General features: G+C 39.8%; 1 protein-coding gene across 21 annotated transcripts in view; it reads right to left on the bottom strand.

Moving 5' to 3' along the window:
• Window positions 1-492: 492 nt before the first annotated feature.
• Window positions 493-24,635, bottom strand: part of FKBP5 (FKBP prolyl isomerase 5) — a 98,816-nt gene continuing 74,673 nt past the window's right edge. For 20 of the 21 annotated variants that reach the window (XM_019949700.3, XM_073810826.1, XM_073810823.1 and 17 more), the window contains 6 exons: window positions 19,948-20,104; window positions 15,081-15,171; window positions 12,284-12,367; window positions 6,334-6,519; window positions 3,566-3,805; window positions 493-2,832 (listed from right to left, as the gene is read on the bottom strand). In XM_019949700.3, the coding sequence (XP_019805259.1) occupies window positions 2,725-2,832; window positions 3,566-3,805; window positions 6,334-6,519; window positions 12,284-12,367; window positions 15,081-15,171; window positions 19,948-20,104 (866 nt within the window). In that variant the 3' untranslated portion in view covers window positions 493-2,724. The remainder of the gene's footprint in view (window positions 2,833-3,565; window positions 3,806-6,333; window positions 6,520-12,283; window positions 12,368-15,080; window positions 15,172-19,947; window positions 20,105-24,635) is intronic. The other variant, XM_073810828.1, reaches the window with a different exon arrangement.

Genomic DNA, 24,635 nt, shown 5'->3' with positions numbered 1-24,635 from the left:
GTGGCCAGAGCCTGTGTTAACCTGCCTGTAGGCCTTGGTGGTGCTATTGGGGTCGTAGTGCCCCCAGCCCCACAGCCCCCGCCTTTTGCACTGTGAATCAGAATTAACAAGCTACTTGAGGAAATACATGCTTAACGCAGAACATTGCCTGACATATGCTTACTTATATTTTACATATTTATTAAAGGGCACAATTAAACCTTTTCATTTCCCCAAATGAACCTACCTTACACTCAGTTAAAATGGCAGAATATCCACTGGTTAATGAAAAAACAAAATCTTCTTGTTTTTACAAAGATGCATAATTCCACTGCCTTTAGCCCAATGTTGATCTCAAGTTGTGCGTTAGAGCAAGGGGCAGGAGAATATTGTCTCTTGCCAAGTTTCTGAGGTCTCATTTCCTCAACTTGTCCCCCACCACAGTTTTTCAACCAAAACAACCTTTCTTGAAGACTATTTGAGCAAAACCAAGAATAATGAGAAATCACATCATCTGTTTTTCTTAATTTATTTAAGGAACACCATAAAAGTGCATCTGAATACTTTTTTTTAAAAAACCAATTTGTTTTTAATTCACCGTATGCTGCCTCACCACTCCAAATGCAGTCTAAGAGATGGTTCAAAGACATCTGCTGACTTCTAGACAAATTGTTTAAAATTATTGAATTTGATACAAGAATATGTGAAGTTTCTTTCTCTTGAGTGGTGATGGGCACCTCATAATCATTTGCTCCAAACCACTTGCCCAGCCTTCCCCTCTCTCTCCTCGCCTGTTCACATGACTCATAACAGACGAGACAGTGGGCTAAGATAATAATCTAATTTTTGGAACAGTTTTTGCTTGTTACCTGCAAAAATCTAACTGGACTTTTTAGGATCTAATTTTAACCTTAGCCTTACTGGAGTCATGCTCTAGTCAACAGAGCTACAAATACTAAACAAACAGTTAAGTGGATAAGCAAAATCAACTTTTGCTTTTATATTCCCTAGGTGAGATTTCTTTAAAAAAAGAAATAACTCATGAAAAAAGACTAATGTGTAAATGAGAAATTAAAAGGATTTTAGTTATCATTAAGGGAGAAACAATTCCATTTGTTCCATGGAGACAAAAACTGATATAAAAGGAAATGACTTTAGGTTTTAACATGGGACCTAACCTAACAATAAGTGTTTTGTTAAAACCACTATAAAAATAAAAATTAATCTAAAATACAATTGCCAGTGTTCTTTAGGATTTAAAAAAGTGAGATGTTCCAGGTTGAAGCAAATATTTTCTTGGGTTGCCAAATGCATTCCCATGAGTGTTTCTTATTTCTTAGGCTGTGGGACCAGAAAGCCATGCTTAATCTCGCTTACCCGTAAGGACTAAAATTCAACTACATGTACATATTTAAGACTTGCCCTAATTCAATGCCCAAGTACTGGAGATTTTAGGCTAGATGTACCTGCATGGGAAGCTGTTTTTCAACTCTTTTTCACAACTCACACCAGAACAAAGCAGCTATCAGCGCAGGAAAAGAAAGCTACTATATGTCAAACCTGAAAGGAAAATGCTTAACGTAGAAGAGCGATGACTTTTTTCAACCCCACAGATTTTGTTTTTAAAAATTAAGCTACTTAATAGTAAAAAGTCAAAAAAATTTTTTTAACATGATAGAGGAGAGAGTAAATAAACTTCCATAAATCAGTATACATGTGTTTATGAGACAGCAATTTTAAAAAGACAACAAAAAGGCTGCATGGATCCTAGACAGATATGTAAATAAACTCACTCACTCCAGATATTATAAGAAGCAGCCTGAAATTCTTGATAGCAAGGGTTAGAATGGAAGTAAGAAACTGAATGGTAGCAACGCGAGCAGGCAGTACTGGATTCAACATTCTTTCCTAAAAGGATAGAGGAGGGAAGAAAAAGCACAATTCTGATAGTTCTATTCACATTTCAGCATCTCAGAACTTCATCCAAAACAGGGAAAGCTAATCCAGAAATTCCCTCTGCTCATTAGCATTGAGTATTTCAGGAATGACAGGGCTCCTCCTCCGGGGGGACAGGCTGGCGGGGCAGAAGCCTGCTCTCACAAGGAGGCTGCTTTACTAAGGAGGGGGTCTGGGAGGCAGCCAAGTCAGCAAGCGAGAGGCCTCTGAGATTCTGGCTTCCAGGTCGGTGATGCTGCTGGGGATCTGAGGGGGGACCCGGCCCCTCTCCTTTGGGTTCTGTTGGTTAAAAATGCAACAGCATGCATTCACAGCACTTCAGTCATTTGAAAAACAAAACCTCCCCCAACTCTCCCCTGCCCAACTGTAGGAAAGAAGAAACTCATTAAGCATTTATTTCTAGGTTTCTGCAGTGCTATTAAAGTTCAGTCAAATGGAAAACCTAACAGCCAGCCCCCAATTGTTAGGCTGATCTCAAGAGACCCTGAACTGGATATTGCAAGTTGACATAAACTGAAATGAGCTGGACTTAAGCTGTTGGCTCAATCTCTCCACACCAACAGTCACTGCTTTGTTCCACCTGGAGTGGTCCCATGCCACCCCCTCGATGAGAGCTCTGGGCAGCAGCAGGGTGGTGGTTTTTTGGGAAGCTACTGGTTTTGCCATTTGCTTCCAGAATCACATAGACTATAACAAACTTTACATTAAACACTGTTTAGTCCTGAGTTGGGTGAAAGCCCATGGAGGAGGGGCCGAGTTCCTTAGGACTCTTCCCTCCTTGGCGTGGTGTCATACATGGCCTTCGGCTTTCTCCTCTTCCATCGACTGACTTGCTGTTTCTTTTTCATTGGTGACCCCTTCTAAAGTCTTCTTGCCCATTGCTTTACTGGCCTCTTCCTGTGGAAGAAGTAAATCAAGAGGATTAGAGGAAAAAAGAAATGAAATGTCCAATTACTTCCTGGCTCCTCCAGACTGTCAGGTCGAACACAAGAGGGCATTACCGTGACTTTATTTAGATTGTGCAGCTGTGTGTCATGGCTCTGCTGCCACAGTTAGAGTGAGGGCTTTCACTTTTCTTTCGTTAAAGTGACCAGCTTGCCACAGGGACAGCTGTTTAACAGTCAAGTCCACATGACAAGGGGGTTTGAGCCGGACGGTCAGCGCAGGACCAGAATACAACTTTGCTGCAGGCGAGGCTGACTGCTCCTATCCCATTCGCTAGGTTGGCTCCCGAGCCTCAAAGTAAAGGGCATGATGGCGGGGCTTCCCCATCAGAGCCCATTTCCCAGGAAAATCGAAGTCTCAACAAGCAAGTGTTGTTTGTTTTTTTTTTAAAAATAATAAAAGCCTTAGTACATTTCTAGGGAATTAATTTCCCTCTTCTCTTGCATGCACATGCCAGGGCCTCACAACTATGTGCCTTTGGGGAACAGAATAGTGGAACAGCTCTACTCTATTTCTGGATGCAAACCAGCCTCAATCAGATCTGAAATCATTTTCCCTATTCTTGTGCCTCTTAGGTTGTCTTCCTGTGCCCGTGTCCTATGCTGAACCTTCTTAGAACAAAAGTCAAAGGGGCAAGGTCAGTCAGTTCATGATCTACCTGAAGGCAAGTGGGTTCTGCACATACCTTTGCATCCTGCTCTGCAAACTTCTTGAACATGTTGGCATATATCCTGCGGTCCCGCTCATTGTGCTCCTTAGCCTTTTTCTGGCACATGGAGATCTGCAGTCTCGCGGCCTTATTCTGGGGGTTTACTTCCAGCACTTTCTCAAAGTCGCCCTTGGCTGACTCAAACTCATTCATGAGCAGCTGGGCTTCACCCCTCCTGTACAAGCCCTTCTCATTGGCACTGTCCAGTCCAAGGGCCTAGGGACAGATGGTCTATGTTTTAGAAAGGATGCATGTACCTTGTGGGAATTTGGAGAGAAAGGTCTCTGGCCAAGGGAACTGGAAAAGGCATATTGAAAAGATCAGGCTCAAGGTAGTTATATACTACTGATCAAAATATCCAAATTAATTTCTATATTTAATGCAATTTCTATAAAGGTTCCCAGGGGACTTGGGAGGAGGACTTTTGAAAAGTTCATATAAAGTCCAGTGGAAGAAGTAAATGACTAAGAATGGCAGAGAAAATTCTGGAAACACAAAAATAATGAGGGGACTTGACCTACCAGAGAAAAAGATATACTATTCAACTATTGAAACTATTAAAACTACTATTAAAACAGTGGTAAGTATTCCACAGACAAAGAGGTCAGTGGAAGAGAACAAGGCATTCAGAAACAGACTCATGTGTATGTATACAAAAAGATTTAATAATCACAAAGATGGTAATGTAAATCGTGTAGGGAAAGGATTAACTTTCCAATAAATGGGGCCAAGGCAGTGACTATCCATGTAGAAAATAAGTTAGATTCTTACCTCGTATCATAAACACACAAATTCTAGACCAACTAGATGCAAAAGACCCCCCCATAAAATATAATAGGGTTATTTATTTATTTTTTTTAAAGTAAACCTAGTTGGAGTAGGTTTTTTTTGGTGATACGTGGGCCTCTCACTGTTGTGGCCCCTCCCGTTGCGGAGCACAGGCTCCAGACGCGCAGGCTCAGCAGCCATGGCTCATGGGCCCAGCCGCTCCGCGGCATGTGGGATCTTCCCGGACCGGGGCACGAACCCGTGTCCCCTGCATCGGCAGGCGGACTCTCAACCACTGCACCACCAGGGAAGCCCTGGAGTACGTTTTTAAAGTACTGAACAAGGTTATTTTTATTATTGTAGGATGGGGAAGACTTTTCTAAAAAGAGAGATTTTACTATGAAATATTAAAACTCTTTTCAGAAGAAGATCCCATCATCAAAGACAAGCAAGTGAGAACAAGGTCCCTACTGTCAGACAAAGGGTTAACAGTGATAATGTGAGGCTACCTCAATCAATAAAAAAACAAATAATCTGGTGGAAAGATGTGAACAAGTAATTCACAGAAGAAACACAAATGGCTAACAAGTCATGAAAAGATGTGCAACTTCATTGGTATCCAAGAAATAAAAATAAGAAATTTTTGTTACCAATACTACTGAGAAAGGAAACCACTGATAATATTCAATAATATATGAAGTATTAAAATTTAAATATATTAAAATAACATCTTTTGACCCAGTATTTCCACTCCTAGGAATTTTATCATAGAGAAATAATTCCACACATATGCAGAGAAACACTACATAATTTATAATATCAAAAACCTGGAAATCTACCAAAACGGATTGGTTAAATAAATTATGATAGATGCATACAATTGATACTATATAGACTTTAAAAAGAATGAAGAAGAGTTATATGATGAACTGATAGATGCAGAAAGATGTCCTTGTTTTATACATCTATACATTCTCATTAAAAAATATACATGTTACTATGTATGGAAAAACAAAAGGAAGGTGTGTGGGAAATGAATGATTGTGGTCTTGGGACAGGGTCAATGGGAATTTTATGAATGGACTCAGTTTCTTGTATGTTTCTGTAATGTCTGAATTTTGAATGACTTTATACTACTTCTATAATAAAGAGGCACAAAGTTTAAAAATGTAATTAATAATAACATTCTTTTCTCAGGCAAAAATTTAGTATAACATGATAGGGAACACATCCACAAAACTCAAAATCTTAAATCTCAAAAATAATCTTACAAAGAAGGTATGAAATAGCTGCGTGTTATTCCTCTTTCCTTTGTCTATCTTTAAGATATATCCAGTTACTAGCTTTTTCCCATAGTATAATATACACTGCTCACTCTGAGACCAAATACCCAACACAACAGCATCAGCTAGTGCAGAAAAGAACAGAATCGTACACATGACACTGTTACTGGTCTTTTGGTACTTAGGTGCTGCTTATTAACATGTTAACGATAGAGATGTAATAAGGGATGCTGATGCTTTGTGGGTCTTGCAAATTATTTATGTATCTTCCTAGTCAGTGAATAAATATGATTATAATAAAAAGTGACTTGTATATATCCCTGCATGAGCAGCCACAGTCTGTTCTTAAAATCCTAAAAGGCTTCAGTTAAATGTTCTTATTAAATTGTGTAATCTGGTACCAAATACCATCGACTTAAGGTCATGGATAAAAATTGCTTCATTTTATCAAAACTTTTACTCATAATGTATTATTATAAATATTCTAGGCATTAGGAAAGTATGACTGTAGTAAAAAAAAAAAAATCTTTCTGAACTTCCCAATTCTTACTGAGAAACAAATAATCCCAAACAAAACAAAGCAAAATGAAAAATCCAAAGCTTGGCTGAGAGGAAGCAGACGACGACTGAGTACGAGGATGGAGAAAAAAGATCCGGACTATCTAACATTCATCCCACACGAAGACACTTTACCTTGTCACAGCATTCCACGGCTTTGGTGTATTCTCTAAGCTTCAGGTAGCACATGGCCAGGTTCAGGAAGGCAGCGAGCAGAAATGATTCAGAAGCTTTCGATTCCTTTTCTGATAAGCCATATTCCATCTCTAACCAGGACACTATCTTCCCATACTGAATCACCGCCTGCATGTACTTGCCTCCCTAACACAGAAAAGCCAGTAATTACTTGCTGTACAGGCTCTGGAGCGGGTACAAAGGATGTGTAAGCTCAGCCCTCCCTGAGAAAAGCAAATCCGCAAAAGGAGACAACCACCTCGTACCAACCAAGGTATCTGATCATTTCCTTCTGTTCTCAGGAGGTGGCTCTCAAGGCAGCTTTCCCCCTTCCTTCTCAAGTTCCAGTGACCTCTGAGCTGGTGCAGGGCCCGGCACCGTAATGCTCTTGTCCAGCATTTACCATCTCACCCTTTTCAGAGGGGGCAGTTCTTTCAGCAGGTGGGCATCAAGGCTTTTGGGTTACATTCTTTGGTGCTAAAATTTACCAGACTTTCAAAGGGCTGGTGAGTAGCTGTAGACTATCTCACTAGTTTACTTGAAGGGAAGTTACTTTTCCCTTTTCTCCTCCTGACGATCAGCAATGCACAGCACACACTATATTTTGGCAAGTGCTAGTCCCAAACCCAGCGAATCTTATTTAAACCAGGGGCTGGCAAACATTTCCTGTAAAGGGGCAGATAATATTTTAGGCTTTGCAGACCAAACAGTCTCTGTTGCAACTCTGTCCTTGGTAGTACAAAAGCAGCTACAGACAATATATAAATAAAGGGGCGTGGCTGCGTCCCAGTAGACCCTTACCTACAAAAACAGGCTGTGGTCTGCTAACCTCTGATTTATAGACAATGGGAATATACATAGTTGAAGAGCAGCCATCCAACATAAATAACTATAAAACATAAATCACACAGGTGTTAGTCACCTAACTACATGAGAAAGCTCTTTCTCTTAACCATATTTTTGCTCTCTGACCCGATTAGAATTCTAAAAATTGTGAATAAAAATTGTGTAATTAATTCACATGAATTATATCTGCTCTATACAAGAAATAATGGGCTGAAACAATGTGTTTACTGCCATTTTAGGATGAATGAGAGGAGTGATAGCTGGTAAGTACACAAATAAGATGGGGGTACAGGTGAGGGGTCTCCTCTGCAGGAGGTGACCATAAGCTCGAAAACATGACACATCCCGCCAGATGGCAGAATTGCAGCCACATCTCTTAGGACATTCAATTCAATGTCTGACCAATGAACAGTGTTGAGATCATGTCACTAGAATTTACCACAGTCAAAGCAGGGCATACACATCAGTGTAGAGTTATGTCTCCCCATGCACTCCAAACGTCACCCAATGACTAAGAAGAGAAAAATCACAGACTAAGTCTACAAGAATGTTCCCGTTATAAAGGAATTCAGGTGGTTGGCATAAAAATGAGCTGCATCTGTAGAAAGGAAGCCCCGATGTCGATTTTTGGTGATAAGGATGGGGTAGACCAGTTCCAAGGAGAGGGGCTGGGTCTGAAAGTACAGATCTTCCTCAGCTTACAACGGGGTTACCTCCCAACACACCCCGGGGGAGCTGAAATGCATTTACTACCCCTCACCTACTAAACAGTATAACTTAGTCTAGCCTACCTTAAGTGTGATCAGAACGCTGGCATTAGCCTACAGTTAGGCAAAATCATCTAACACAAAGCCTGTTTTATAATAAAGTGTTGAATATCTCATGTAATTTACTGAATACTGTCCTGAAAGTGAGAAACAGAATGGTTGTGTGGGTCCAGAATGGCTGTATCGGTTATTTGCCTCCGTGGTTGCAGGGCCGGGAGCTGTGCTCACTGCTGCTGATTATATCGCCAGCCCAGGAAAAGTCAAACCCCAAATTCAAAGTGTGGTTTCTACTGAATGTGTATTGCTTTCACACCACTGTAAGTCGGAGGTTGTCTGTATTTATAGCTTGTCCTAGCCTTAGGCCCACTACTCAAGATTAAAGTCCTCACCAGTTTCAGGGTTGGGCATTTTCTGTCATTGTCTTTTCTCTTGCTGGACTGTGAGCTCTTTGGGACAGGAAGCATGTCCTATCCCTTTTGGAATATCCAGGGTTTAACATAAGGAGGCCTTTAATGAAGGTGTGCTAAGTAAACATTAAGGTCAAAGGAATATAACTATGGAATCAAAAGTTTTTCAATCACTGGGAGCAAAATGGAGGCGTAGGTGAAAATAAAAGGTGTCACTTCATTTAGATTAGGTAAGGCATTTTCCCTGTTACGCCTAGTTTCTTCTTCCTCTCTCCCCTCCTCCATCTTTAGTGTTCCAATTACCTTTCTGACTAATATATTGTCATAGAGAAAGAAAAGAAGAGTCAGGGAGGACAAAGATCCAGACTCTATCACTTCAGTAGGTTCTGACTATCAGAATGGTAGAGGCTATGGTTTCTAAAAAAAAAAAACCCCAAAGTATTAGACTTCATAATACATAAATGTTCCTTACCTTTATAGAGCACTCTAATTTTTTGATAGCCTTTTCTTATATAGTATATATAATTCTACTTATATCTCAACTTCTAATGAACAAAGACCTCTGTGTTATTTCTGCTTCTGATGTACTAAAACAGGAGTTCTCAACTAGGGTGATTCTGCCCCCAGGGGACATCTGGCAACGTTTAGAGACGTTTTTTGTTGTCACAGCTGGAGAATATGTGTGTACCACCGGCATCTAGTGGGTAGGGGCCAGGGATGCTGCTGAACGCACAGAACAGCCTCCTGCCAAACAGAATTTATACAGCCCCAAACGTCGACTGTGCTGAGGTTGAGAAATCCTGCTCTAAAAGAGTGAAGGAACAAGAAAGAGGGGCAGGTTTTTAGTTTTTTTAACCTAAAATCCTGGAGTCATAGACGACTTTTTTCTAAATCATAGCACTGGTTTCCTGGTTCAGTAATGGTGGTCAAAACATAGCAAAGCCTGGTTTGTCTGCAAAGGGTTCCATGGTTGAAGGACGATCCTTAACTAGCTTGCTTTAGAAATGCTTTTTTCCCCAAGGAGCACAAGGGGGCGCAAGAACCTCTTGGTTAGAAAGTGTCCTCAGCCTTACCACTCTGCCTCCAAGTCAGAAAAGAGAAACACGTGTGATAGTTAATGTTCTTGTCCCGCAGAATGCTGTCAGCTATGAGGGCAAAAATCATGTCTGTTTAACTGACTTGCACAATGCCTGGCGTAACATCACATTGTTAAACGTGCTTAATAATTATTTTCAGAGCCAAATGAAGAGAGTCCTCTCCTACCTTTCTTCTCTTTAGCGTTCAGAGGTTGATAGGAGTTTACACTCTAAACGCCAAAATCACTCCCATTTACAATGGGAGCTTATTACAATTCTACCCTACTACGGGGAGAGACTTACCCACTTACGTGTAAACCAAACCAAGAGGTCAATGAAAATGGAGCTCCAACGTGCGGGTGGCATGCAATGTACCCCACCTCTGCTCTGGCCCACACACCCGGGCTCTGCGCTGTGCACAAGGCACCAAGTCAAACACCCTGGAAACTCTATGGGCCGGGAAGGCAGCACAGCAGATTGAAACCTGCCCTGACATTTGAAAAGGGAATGTGTGCAGGAACCCACCTACCAACCATTTCTGAAGTCTTACAGGTAAAACTAGGATCACTGCCGGGATCTTTTACCTCTAATTATGAAGGTGCCTCCAGGGAAGTTCTGAGTAGTACAAAATGTTCAGAGACATTCTGGGGGAAAGGTCTTAGGTCAGTGGTTTTGAACCTTTCGTTAATTTTCCCCCAATAAACTAATGTTTTGAAAGATTTTGTCTATCAAATTGCATGTTAAAAATAATATGTTCCATATGTGTGACTGCTGATCCAGATTTTATCCAAAGATCAGTAATTTTAAGAGGGTTCATAGTATTATGAAATACACAAATCACTGTTGCAGTTATGATGCTAAGAAGCAACAAAGTTTAGTAACTGTACAGACAATTTAACACTGCTTTCTGTTGCTGATCGTAAATTCTGGCCATCTCTCTATATATTCAGGACACAGCTATATGACACGTGGCTTTACAACATTATTTAAGTCATCAGCAACCAATCAGAGCTTCTGAATAGCCAAGCTGTTTTATTACATCGAGTTAATTCTAGTCAAATGCCAAAAGTTGCAACCCCTCTACCAAATGTTAATATTCTTTTCAGAGGTTTTGGGAAATATAAAAAATACACTTAGACTTTTATGGACTCCAAGTAGATAGGAAAACATAGTTCAGGACCTTTGGTCTTAAGTAATTTTACAGAAAATTTTCTTTTTGTTCTAGTGTATTAGGTATTTGGGTCTACAAATAACTCATCTGGAATCTACCTATTCATAGTTACAGAGGTATCCAATACCTCAATTAGAATTTAAAAAAATCAAAGTTGTTCTTGAGAGTTCAGAAACGCACCGAATTTTAGGGCTGGAAGGAAACTTAGGAGTCTTCTAATTTAACTCCCTCACTTTTCACATGAAAAATTAATCTCTTTGGACCTTAAATGACTTTAAATCATTTGGAGCCATAAAGCCCAGTTTTCCCAATTCAGAGGTCATTCTGCCATATCGTAATGCTTTCTGGTGATCCATACATTATTTTAATGTAATAGTTATAAATAAATAGAAATAATTATATATTATCTACACCCACAGTAAGAAATGTTTTAAATTATGACCTAGTACCCACTCACACACAACTGAACAAAGTTTTGTGAAACAAAGTGTATCCTTACTACATAAGGCAATACACTTCCACTAAACTGATTTCATGACTCAATAATGGGGCTCCTCTCAAAGTTTAGAAAATAATAACCATACCTGTTGCCCTCTGGCTGCGTGAGTCTATGTTGGTTATACAGTCTTACATAATTCTCTAGTTGTTTCATGTGGGTTAATATTGCCTCCCCTCCCTCCAGACAAGGCTGTCAACGCAAGGACATGTCTTACAGCAGGTTCTCCATGAAGACTTGTTGAAGTACACTGATGTATCATTGCTTGATAGACTGTTGAAAACATCATCTAATTTTTTTTTTTTTTTTTTTTGCTCCTGGATCACAGCAGCAAGGAAAAAAAAGAAACCTTGACAAAACTCCCATTCTTTCTCTCATTCTCTTCTGCGCTAAGCCCTTTCTGCTTGATGTGGAGAAGGTATAATATCTGGCAATGGGGAAGCAATGGATAGTACATTCTGATTAGAACTGAACAAAGCGCTGTTTCTTTTTTTACTGTATCGGGTTTAAAATCTAAGTGAGGAAACAACACATTCCTAGATTATAAGAAAGTGTTTTCAAGAATCAATAAATGACAAATATCATTCAGGAATTTCTGCTTTTTTCTCACAAAAGCAAGTGTGGCAGGGATCATCTTGGCCATTAGAAGAAATTTATACTCTCCTCCTGCCAGTTCCTTTTGAAATCTGTGCATAATCTTTCCTTTTATCATGTACCTAAGTGACTTCCCCAAGACAGTGGAAAGGAAAATGATATGAAACTTAGCCCTTTGAATTCTACTACTTGCTAACAATTATTCTATTCATTCTTTGTTTCGTCCCACAAATACTTGTTGAGTGACCACTATGTACCAAGCAAGATACTTTAGGTCTTGAGTGATACACAGTGGGTGGGCAAGCCGGACCTGGTCTGACTTTGCGGAGGCTTACAATCTAGAGTAGAATGTGTACAAGAGGCTTTTGTATTCTTTTTGTCACATAATTCATTCTGTCTCACCATTTCTTATACTGAAAATGACAGACTTGTAAAAATTCAGGCTTATTCTTATCCAGAAGGGTATAGAATTCAGAATAGGGAATATCAGCACAATTAATTGATACTTGAATAAATTCTTTGAGATGGGAAGGATTGTACAAAGACCCACATACCTTGAAGTACACAGTTCCCTTCTCTTTGACAATGGCAGCCTGCTCCAATTTTTCTTTGGTATCCATCTCCCAGGATTCTTTGGCCTGTTGTGTAAATGTGTGACAATGGTTAGATGAACAGAGAAGGAAAAAGCATCAGCTGATGTCCATAAGAAGAAACAATAGCTACTCCTAGAGGATACCCACACCCCGAAACACACTGGCTTTTAAAACTGTGTGCCCTTGCCAATGCACTGCTAGGCTAGAACTCACTTTCCATGAGGACAAAGCTGTAGCTTGATCCATGCTGCTCAAGAGGGAGGTGCAGGCAATAATACCGTAAGGAAGATGAACTGTTGAGCATCGTTAAAGAATGTGCCTTTAGAATTACGAGGTGAGGCCACACGATGGAAGCTGGGGCCCCTATCTCCCTCCTGCAAACTCTGCCGCTAAACTGCTATTATAATTTAGGCAAGTTTCTCTCAAGCCTCAGTTTTTCAGCTCTAAAATGGTAACACTACTGTAGTCAAGTCACAGTTGTATATTCATACACACTTTAAAAATTCCAGGTCATGTAGTTGTCTCTCTACTCTGAAACAACCAGACATACTAAAGCCTCCAAACTGTAGCAACTTGCAGATGCGTACTTGGGGAATTTCAAGGAAAACATAAGTGGGAGGATAGAGGTGATGCCAAGATGTAAACAAATGCTTTCATGATCACCTGCTAATTTATACTGTGTGTATCATTACTCCTCCCCCATTATAGATACGAATCCAGGGACAACTGCACTTTCATTATGAACAGCTGGATCATAAAGAGTCAACAGAACAATCTGCAGTCCTTTAGGGAAGATGACAATGGCTGTGTCAGTGCTATTTACTGCATAAGAATTATGAAGCTTAAGTGGGTAAATATGAAATTCTCTATTCAAAAGACAGTGGTATATATATCCCCTCCTTTTTAAAGTGAATAATGAGAGTTACTAGTCTTCCTGGCAACCCTATGTTGATTCTTAATAATTTAACTTTATTATTTAAAAATCTAATAACAAGCACTCTGCATTTTTTATATTAGGTTCAGTCTTTATTGATTATAAATCTATTCTTAGTATTACAAAACAGAAAATGAATTCATGTTGCCTCCATCACTGCCACACACTGTCACATGGTTTCAAATATAATCTCATAGCACTGTGGTCAGAAAAGATGCTCGATATGATTTCAATTTCCTTAAATTTACTGAGGCTTGCTTTGTGACCCAGCATGTGATCTATCCTGGAGAATGTTCCATGTGCACTTTTGAAAAGAATGTGTATTCTGCTGCTTTTGGATGGATTGCTCTATAAGTATCAATTAAGTCCATCTGGTCTACAGTGTCATTTAAGGCATGTGTTGCCTTACTGATTTTCTGTCTGGACGATCAGTCCATTGATCTAAGTGGGGTGTTAAAATCCCCCACTATTATTGTGTTACTGTCAAGTTCTCCTTTTATGTCTGTTAACATCTGCCTTATATATTGAGGTGCTCCTATGCTGGATGCATATATATTTGCAATTCTTGTATCTTCTTCTTGGATTGATCACGTGGTTTCAAATACACCTAGCAGTGCAGCCTGGCCTATGCCCTTGCAGCCGTGACTGAGCACAGGCTCGCTGTGGCGTACTACAGTGAGGAGGCTCCTGAGTGTACAAGGTCCACTGGGCTGTGATGGGAAGGGGTGGGGGTTACTTTATTGCTAAAAATTATTTTCTCCTTCTTTAAAAATAAAAACCACTTTGTGCTATGAAGACAGCTTTGGAGGATCAGTACTGAGCTAGCAGGACTTCAGAAGACGTTACCTGACAACAAGCAATGGTTGTGACAAGAGCATATGTTTGTTTTGGGGAATGTGTTATGATGAACATCACTGTTTGGGGAGGATCCCAAAGTTAGAGGCCTACAGGACAATGATTTCCTTTCTGAGTCTAATAACATAAAAACAGTCACATTTCCAGTCCAAAGCTTGAAGTATGGAACATGGAGGTAGCACTGTGGGGATGAAAAAGGTCTACAAGATGCAGTTCCTGAGGCTCTCGGGGAAGGGCTGGGCTCTGGTGGTGCAGAGGACGTAGCTGGATGGGACAGCGTACCTAGCTCAGGCACATGCTCTGCGTTTGTCCAAGGAAGCTGCTGCTGGGAGCCTCCAGAGGCGGGTTTGAGATGGAAATACACTCAAGGAGGCGTGCCATTTCTGGAACCTGAGGCAAATGCTCTCTTTTTTTCTACTTGGACAGGTACAAAAAGAAAAAGTCTAGGGTTAGCAGGTTTGTTCCTTGCCACCGAGCCTGGTGGCCCATGAAGCCCTTGCATTTTGGATAACTTGGAGCCACAGTGAAGGCCTCTTCACGAGTCCTGTGAAGGGTATGATCCGTCCAGCCCTGGAAAACTGCACCCCACTCCCCCAAGGAGATGCTTGGCAAGAACATGAACCTTTTTGTCTTCAACCCAGGAAAAAAAGTACAAAAAGAACAAGTCTAGGAACAAATAAGGGAACAAGTCTTGGCTTCTACCCAAAAAAGTTAATAAAAAAAAAAAGGCTGACACATAGGAACAAAATAAGAACACTGAGCTCCTTGGTTGTGTATCAGCTGTGCTGTATCAGTTGTCCTGTGCTCTAGTAGCAGCGTCAGAGACAGGAGACAAACTTGGTCATGAAAAGCACAATATACAAACAAATACCATCTATCTATACCACCTGGTAATATAAGACACTAATTTACAAGAAGTGGATGGAGAAGAAATCTGTCATGATTTCAGAGAAGTTGGTATTTTCTCACCTTTTCGAAGCTCTTAAGTGTAACTTCATATATAAGCTCAGCATTAGGTTCAATGCCAAATTCAGGCTTCCCTGCCTCTCCAAAACCATATCTGAAATGGAGAGTAAAAAAATAAAACTTTAAAGAATTGGTGTATTTCCAGGCACCCCCTTCAGTATTTTGAGGCATCACATCAGCATAGAGCTATCATTTGCAAACTACGCACATCAAAGGCCCTGAAGACAAACCAGATGTTGATCAGAAGATATAGTGCCAAGTATCACTGCTGTGGTTTTTTTAAGAAACCAGGCTGCATTTAGTTTTCTTCTTCATATTCATATGTAATGCAACACCTGTACTCCTTGGGACAGCTTGCTTAGTGTGATTTTAAATGTCACTGTCTCTTTTTCTGCTTGATTTTATATCTAGTTCTTTCTATAAAACAGCCATTATTTGACTATAAGGGCTTTCCCTGAAGCTCTATCAGGACCCAGAGAAGACAGGCACTATAATCATTACAGTGCTGATTTGGGAGAGGTATGTTTTAATAAGCTTTTAACTTTAAAGTGCTGTCCCCTTCCAAAAGTACCACTTCCATTCAGGTAAGTGGGGGGAAGGTGCACACATCAGGAAGGATATACGTCCTCATAGTATTTCTTCAAGACTTGCAGAAAGCATACTAGAAAACAAATGTATAATCAAAAAGAACAGCCCCAGCAAACTCTAATACCTCATCAAGAGAAATACTCTGTACTGTATTCTCATAGCTCTCTGGCTATAACACTGTAAAACACTACACTTTTTAGCCAAAACTTACTGAATAAAATTACAGGGATATATAAATTTGTTTTTGGGGATCATTTAAAATTTTAACACATAAGGCATTTGAAGGAGCACACATCTACTAGAATGGAAATTCTGATGGAGCTTTGTCTGTCTGGTTCAGTGGTTTCCCAGCATGTAGAACAATGCCCAGCGTATTAGGAAAACGTTCACTGGAATATACTCTGCTCCATCTGTTTCAAGCAAACTACTCTTTAGTATATGGAATGGCACTGCAAAAATCTTAGTAAACGCAAACTCTCAGGCTATGGTTTGAAACCAGGCCAAAACCAAGTTGATGTATTAATACCTTCAGTTTTCTCTGGGGCAAAAGGACTGGAGTGGGAACACTCACCTCTTGCTATTTGTACCACTTCTTTACTCCCTGCCTGAATTTTTCAGGAAGAAAAATGCTTACTCATTTACCTCCCCTGTTACACAAGAAAATGGAAGCTGGAGGCAGAGAGAGGCATAGAGATGGAGTGAGAGCTGGTAGGAATGGGGTGTGGTAGTTTTAATATCAGGGCAAAGGGTATCTTCAGCAAAGAAATAAAAGAGGACATAATTACCAGTGGCCAACTGTAGGAAGTTGTGACTAGTTTTCTACTTTGAGCTCTTAGACTGATATATCTCCTATTTTGTTTCTGCCATGTGGTAAATAAAAGAACATTCCTTAACTGATGGGAATCAGGTAGGCAAGTGAGTCCTCACTGAGCATGTGTTTACTGACAGCATGTTCTATTTGGAACCCTGTGCTAAACAGGTACAAACCCAACAGATGCTCTTGCCTTAGACCAGTGGCTCTCAAAAGGGGTTAATCCCCCATCCCTATCAGGGACATCTAGCAATGTCTAGAGATTTGGGGTTTGTCACAGCTAGGAGGCTTCTGACTTCTAGTGGGTAGAGGTCAGGGACACTACCAAACATCTTACAATGCACAGGACAGCTCCCCCAGCCAAGAAATATCCGGCCCCAAATGTCAATAGTGCCGAGGATGCGAACAGCTGCCTTACAACGCTTAAAAATAGGAGTTCCGTGGCTGGGGGGCGAGGAGGGTGAGGGTTTGGGTCGAGGGCAGGCACCAAATTTTTCTGGTTATCATCAACGGGATTAAAGAAGACTAAGGAAGGATATGATTTCTACAGTCTTTCCTGGGTTCAAATGAAGAAACTCTGTGAAGACACATGTGGAAAACATAATCCTGGGGAGGCGTAAGCTCATACCGAACTGTTTTGGGAGCATTTAACCTGACTTCCTATTTTACAGAAAGTTGTCTGATTTATGCTGGATTAGGCTGGGCGAGGAAGGACCCAGGGCACACAAATTCATCTGACTGAAAGACAGAACACCACAAGAGGAATTCTAGGCTTAACCAAAAGACAAGCTGGATTACAGTAACAGAAGGAATCCAGTATCAATGTTCTTAAACTGACAGGTGCCTGCAGAGAGCAGAGGTACAAATAATGACTGCTAATGACCATTCAGCCTTTATGTGCGTACAAGAAGCACTTGCACCTTGTATGCAACTGCTCTTACCAACTGCTTCCTTTTTACAGATGAAGAAACTGAGGCTCAGAGAGAAGTGCTTCCTGAGAATCACACAAAGAGGCAGTGGTAGAGCCAGGATTTAAATTCAGACTCTGTGTGTCCCAGAAAGTTGTTTAGTTTTTGACCCACACTGCCGCATAACTGAGGTACTCTGGCTCTCGGCAGCCTATGTTTTTGTTTGGGGTTGGTGCAGGACAGAAGATAAGGAAGAAAAAAGAAAAAAACTAAAACTAGCCACACTTTACCTGAAACAAAAGAGCTTAATCAGTCACCGTATTTAAAACAATATTAAAGACACTGTCCTGATGAGAAGAGAGAAAATGGCTTCTCTGGAAGTGTTTTATGAATTCCTTACTATGAAAACATCCTGCCAAGGAGTCTATCAGAATGAAAGGGAAGGTATATGCCCTAGGGTTTTTGGAGCATGAAATACAGATGACACTAAGAGTAACACAGAACACATATTTGCAACAGCCATATTTATAGCCACACTCAGATGCAATATATCTATAAGTGGGACTCGGGTAAGACAAGCAAATTCACTGCACACGCTCACTGCATGCCCAGTGGGCAGGGATTCTCTAGATACACGGATAATCTTACGCAGCACCCGCGTGGACAGTCTCCTGGTGTAGACTCTGCACTTTAAATGACTCCTCAACATACTAAGCAACATCTTGAAGAGAAAAGAACATGTTCCTTTCTAACTATGCTAAATTATTTCCATAAAACATATGAAAAAACTTTTATATCTAGTAATTTATGAAAACTTGTTGACAACTTTTATGCCTGAAAAATCTACCATATGTTAAAACGGGGTTTCCCTTTCCTTATGGTCTGAGAGTAAAATGGAAGAGAGAGATAATCATCACAACAGCAATAATAGCTAACATACTAAGGGTTTGGCTGTGTCAGGCACTTTGCTACACTCTTTACATGCATTATCTCATTCAGTCCTCCACAACTTTGTATGGTGGATACCATTATCCCCATTTTACATAAAGGGAAACTAAGGCTTAGGAGAGTCGAGTACACAGCTGGTAAGCTGCATGTTTTGTTTTGTTTTTTAATCACTAATCATACAACAATTTAAACTTGCAAGGAACTATGTGCATTAATAAATATAAGGATAATTCCTGTTTCCCTTTGCCATTAAACTTGAGACATCTGTTCCCACAACTGGCTTGTCAGCTAGGTTAAAATGTAATGAACCAATTCATATTATATGCTCACAATGTATAGAGAACTCATCTTCAAGGAACTTAGATCTGAAAACACATGGACATAAATACCACTCTGTTTATATGAGTTTAGAACTACTGTAACTTTGGAATGCTGGATTAAAAATAGTTAGATATTACTTGGATATGGAAGAGATAGCCTCTCTATGCACCACCTGAATTAAAAAGTTCCTTATAGAAACAGATTCACCTAAGTGAACTACAAATACATAGTAAATGTAAATAAAACACACTAAGGTGGGAATATACTAGTTGAAAAAGGAATAAGACCGAGAAAAAGAAGGTATTAAATAAAAGGTGCCTCAGTGAAAGCTCTAAAGGGTTCGAGGTGTAGAGCATTTTGCAAGGATTTTCAAGTGGGTAGTGGCATGACTAAACCATCACTTAAGAAATACGATTATGGCTCAAGTGTTAGGGCAAAGGTAAATATGCCACTGGATTATGACCGAGGCTACACAAAGGCAACCAACTGTACAAAAGGCACAATATTACCTATTGGTAAGTGCAGGTCATCAAGATTCTCAACAACTCAAAATCCGACTGACTGAAATCCAAGGATCCAGAGAGGGATGAGACATGAGATAAGCAGATGCACTTTCACACAAACAGAATCAAAACACCCTGGTTTCTCTCAAGGGTCCATTTCTCAAGATAGAAGGGTTGGATTCATGGTATAATTTTAGATCTAAAAATAATACCAAACATGTTTTCACCAGAGAGACAGTTAGTGTCTGATAGTTCTAAGCTTGGTAGTGCTAATGGATATCCTTATGATGGGAAAAATTTAGGCAAAAATGAGTCATCTCCGCTGCCTTTAGATCCAGGAAGAACACTCTTTTTTCAGGGAGTCTGTATAAGAACAGGTGGCACAAATTCAAGTGGTAATAAATCATCCAAATGCTTCTTCAACTTCTAACCCCCACGTTTTACTGCCTCCTGCCTAATTTAGAGAAAAGGAGAGAAGGGGCAAGAGAATCACGTGAGAAGGGCCAACAGCTTCCTGTCTTGGCAATATGGCAGGCAAAACAAACAGAAAAGCAAAACTTGCCTGTCAGTCCTACCCTGAACACACATGAATCAAGTGAATAGGCTTACAAATGTCTGTAATATTATAAGGCCCATTAACTCACTCTGTGACTAACTGTAGCCTGATTTAATTAATTGTTTCCACTGTTGGCCTTAACTTCACTGAAAATAGCAAAAGGTTGATTGAAAAAGCAAGTGTATCCCTGTTCTTTAGATAACTTCACTGTGTACTGAACTGGTATGCTGCTTACCGTGGTCCAAGATACAAAATACATTGTTCCTCACGCTGCATTTTCTCCAGGGCTTTGTCAATTCCGATTGGAATGTCGTGGTCTTCTCCTTCGCCAACTATGAACCCCACATCTCTGCAATCAAACATCCTTCCACCACAGCGGCCTTCCAGGTGGACTGAGGGAGAGGAGAAGGACAGTCAACAGAGCTGCTCTTCGTGACATATTCAGGGACCTGATAAATGAGTAGTTCCCCTTCCTCATTTCATCTAGAGACATACGTGGTATGTCTTGTTGAAGCTTAGTCTACCCAGCCTGGAAATTTAAGAGCAATCATATTTCTTTCTGTTTTAAGTTTAAACTTATAATTACTGATAACTACATCAGTAAGATAGCTTAGAGGATAATAAAGTGGAAACACAGGTTTAACTTAAACCTACTATATGACAGAGGTTTCCTCACCTATAACACAAGACAAGAAATACTAGATTATTTAATAGGTAATTATCAAAATGCCACAAACTTAATATCAAGTATACAAAGGCTTAAACATTTATAACTGCATCTTGGCTTCGGATGCTTGGGTTGAAAAACAACCGAATGGCTATTTCCCCAGTGATATTAAAGGGTTAACTGAATATAGAAGCTCTTTTTTTTTTTCTTTAAGAGTTTTAATCTCATTCACAAATATGTCTGAATAAAAATGAAAAGGCCAAAGGCAACATCATCAATAACTAACATATCTGTAATCCCTTAGTGCAGTAAAAAATGTAAAATGTGAAGGAATCAATAGTCTCCTATAACTCGACAAATCAAATTACTCAACCCCCTCGTCTGAAATGTTAAGTGAAGAGGTCAATTTCTCAGGGTCTACTTCCTCATTGCACTCAAACTCAGCTCATTCCCAGGGTAATTTCACATTAGATAAGGGGCTTTTATGTTCATATAAAATAGGAAAACACATACAGATATATATTTTTCTCTTGGTTAGTTAGACTTTTTCTTCTGGGATAAATTCTTTGAAACTTTCCAACTATGTTTAATATTACGGATATTCATTCCTTTCCACTTAGGTCTTTCATTCAGTCAGAAAAATGGATGGCTTGTATGACAGCACAACAGTCGACAAGCAATGTAATAATTTGTCTTTCATAAGAAAATTTTTTATTCCTACTTCTGTAATATAATGGCCTTGATTCAAATGTAAGGAATTCCTAAAATGCTTCTTTTCTGAGACTGGTTGATCTATTTTAGATCAATAACTTGCTTTAGAGATAAAAATCACTTGTTCTGTTACATTCGTTCCAGGAGACAATTATTTTCCAAATTCAATTCCAACTTACTCTACTTTTGAACTACTTGATCTCAAAGGTCCTTTGAAGCTCTAAAATTCTACGATTCTATGGCCCAGTAATATAACTCTCAATGTAAACCAGAAACCAGCTTCAAAGCTAATTCCTGTAGTTAATCATTTCATCAGGTTACCTTTAGCCCAGGCCTAGGAAATGAGAGAAACCCTGAAGAGTAAACAGCAGTGGCATAGACACTAGGGGCAGAAATGTCACATGGACATTTATGCTTTGAAGTTCTCTACCGTTTTCTAAGTCACTAGGATTAATACCATCCCGATTTGTTCCCGTTGCAGACATAGGGTGGAGTCGAAGACGCTTGGGCCAAACTAGAGAAGGCCTGACTCTCGAGTCAGACCTTCTAAACAGGGGCAAGAGCTAGACTGGCTCTCAGGGTGGAGCTGGCATACAGAAATTTTGTTCTATGTCCCATACTCATAAATGCACATGACTTTCTATTAACTCACTTTTGGAATGTTCTAGATAAAATACAGCTTAGCTTGCAGCACAGTGAAAGTTCTTTTGAATTGGAAATAGTTTCAAAATAAATTCAACTTTATTATTTTCAAATACATACACACTAGAGAGGTTCTGCAAGGAATCCTAGGCTTAAGATAGTTTTTACTGGAGTAAAAGCTGGTGTCTCTAAAGAATTTGAGAGTTTGAAAATTTGTGTTCTTAAATATCTTTAAATCTGCCCAAGAAATTTAATTTAGACTAATGTGATGACACTTTTCATGAGAAAAGATTTGCTGAGCAAAGTGAGTTTCGGCCCACATATTATAGAATATCTCAAGCATTGAGATTTATTATCCTAGTAGCTCACAACTTAGTTGACAGATCTTTTTGAGTGAGGTTTATTGTTAGAAGTGTTTCCTCCCTGATGGAGAGTACATTTAGTGGGGGAGGAAACTATCAGTACATTCGTTGTGGTTTTTGGTTGATCAAGTTTGAATGTGTTTTCAAAACAGGAAATCCAGAGACTCTGTGAAGGATTCCTGCCTGTGTGTCAGTTTCCTAGGCTGGTTTTTCAGCTTGATGCATATACTTGATATTAAAATTATATAAATAATTTCAGAAGTTCTCTTTACATGTGATAACCCTTCATATTAGGGAAAGAAAAGACTGGCTACTAATAAACATGTTGGGAAAGATAAGTCAAGCAAGCAAGCAAAAAAAAAAAGTTCAAGTCAAAGTATAATGAAGGCATAATTAAGAAAGCAAAAAAAAAAAAATGTTCACTGCAGCCGGTCTCTCTAAGAGAAACAATATATGGTAGAACCAATGTTTTTGGCCACCTAATAGGGAAACATTTGCAATAACTTTTATAAGTACTTACTACCTTATATATGGACCAATCTTTTTTTTCTATTAAATCTCTTTGAAGTTGAACCTGAATAAGCACTACCTACAGTACCATAGAATCTTAAATTGATAAACTGATACGCATGCGTGCGTGCACACACGCAGCAGTCTTTACATGTATATATAAAACCTTTTAATGCTGACATTATCTTGAATGTCAGAGCAAGAGGAGATATCACAGCCTCAGGGAGTATAGTCCATTGATTCTTTACATCTACAAGTAGCAAACACTCTCGCTAGATTAACTGGTTTCTAAAATTGGAACACTGGTGTGACAAGTTCTATGACAGCTGAGAAGAACTCCTCCCCACCTTGGAGCCGACTGCCGCAGCAGGGACCTCCATCATGGTGACAGATGCAGACATACCTGGCTCCTATAGATCCAATTTTTTTTTTAATTGTCTCGATAATTGTTACCAAAGAAAACCATGGCAGCTCTGGCTGTGGAAGACCTGTGGTTGCTTTTGACCTTGTATCGCTTAGTGCAAAAACTCATTTAATAAATATTTAATAATAACCATCATGACTCACTGGGAGCTTGGCCTCTAGGGCTCAGGAGGTCTGTTGCTAATTCCAACCAGCATGATTTACGGGAAGTAAATGATCTATGACGTGCCCAAAGAGAATAAAAGTACATACAGGATGCTTCTACTTAGGGTTTTTTTCGGAAGAGAAAGAAATACACAAGTTAAAAAGGGACAACATTTTCTCTTGACTTAAAGTCTACCTAACTTAAAGGGGGGAGGTCCTCCAAACCCCACGAAGTCAAACCGAACCAAATTACCGAGCCTTGCTGCGCAATCCGAGTGTAACCACATCAAGTGAGCCCAGTCTGCTGCAAAACATCACTTAAACTGGAGCTCTGACTTATTGTTCTCTTACTGCCCTAGAGCAATTTTGTTTTGAAGAGCACAGAACACCCTGTTCTGAAAGTGGCTGGCACATGAACTCGATGTGCTGACAGCAATTTGTACTCCGATTAAAATAGGGGGGGAAAAGGAAAGAGTGCACTGCAGTAAGGAAAAAAACTGGAATGCAAGAACCCGAAAACTGTATAGTTTGTATTTTAGGAAGCAAAACTGAGAAAGAGGCTCCATAACCCCCCCAAAAAAGTGCTGTAAACGCTCCAGCCTAAAGACGTTAGCTCTGGTAAGTGTCTGTTTTTCCCTTTTCTAATTATAGTAGTTGGTGTCTGATAGCTTTGCACTCATTCCCAAAACAATTACTGGGTCATGGGGATCTGAATGGGAATGTTGTAATGGCATTACGACTAGACAAGACTGGTCATTTAGCCAGAGAAAACCAGGTTGTGACAGGTTACTCCCACTCGGCAAGGGTTTTCTCTGCTGCCTAATTCATGCCAAGGGAGTTTCTCTCTGCCTGCATCTCCTGCCTAACAGAGCAAAGCATCCAAGAGACAGTGGGATCTTAATGACCCCCTGAAAAAGGCAAATCCAGAGATGGATTTCTAAAATCAGGAGAGGCATATTAATCACTGATTAGAAGAGAAACTCTTCCCCTCAGTCATGGTGGTCAAATTTCCCCCAAACTGCCTCCTGTCCTCTGTACCATTTTGTACTATGATGAACAAATACCACTGGAAGATTGCTCATGGCACTGAGGGGACAGATGCTGAGGGCAGGTGTGGAACCTGGCTACTTGAACAGAGTAACATTTATGCAAATGGTTATATGCCTTAGTCTAAACAGGAAGCATGCACACAGCAATAAATTCTATACCAATACAAATCCTCACCACTCTCCTCTTTACACCAGACTGGATTCCAGTCCCATTCTGTCACTTAACAACTGTGGCTTTGGGCAAGGTCATTTCAATTATCTGAAGCTCAGTTTCTTCATCTATAGAACAGGGGAAATAATGTCAGCTAACTCCTAATTGTTGAGAGTATTAAATTAGGTATTGAATTAAAGATTTTAGCCCAATATCTGGCATGCATTCATTTAATGTCAGGGTGGCTACTATGTGAAAATACTG

This window comes from Tursiops truncatus, chromosome 10 (genome assembly GCF_011762595.2).
Source record: "Tursiops truncatus isolate mTurTru1 chromosome 10, mTurTru1.mat.Y, whole genome shotgun sequence".
Lineage (NCBI taxonomy): Eukaryota > Metazoa > Chordata > Mammalia > Artiodactyla > Delphinidae > Tursiops > Tursiops truncatus.
Note: the sequence above shows the minus strand (reverse complement) of the source record. Positions and strands in the feature narration are given on the sequence as shown.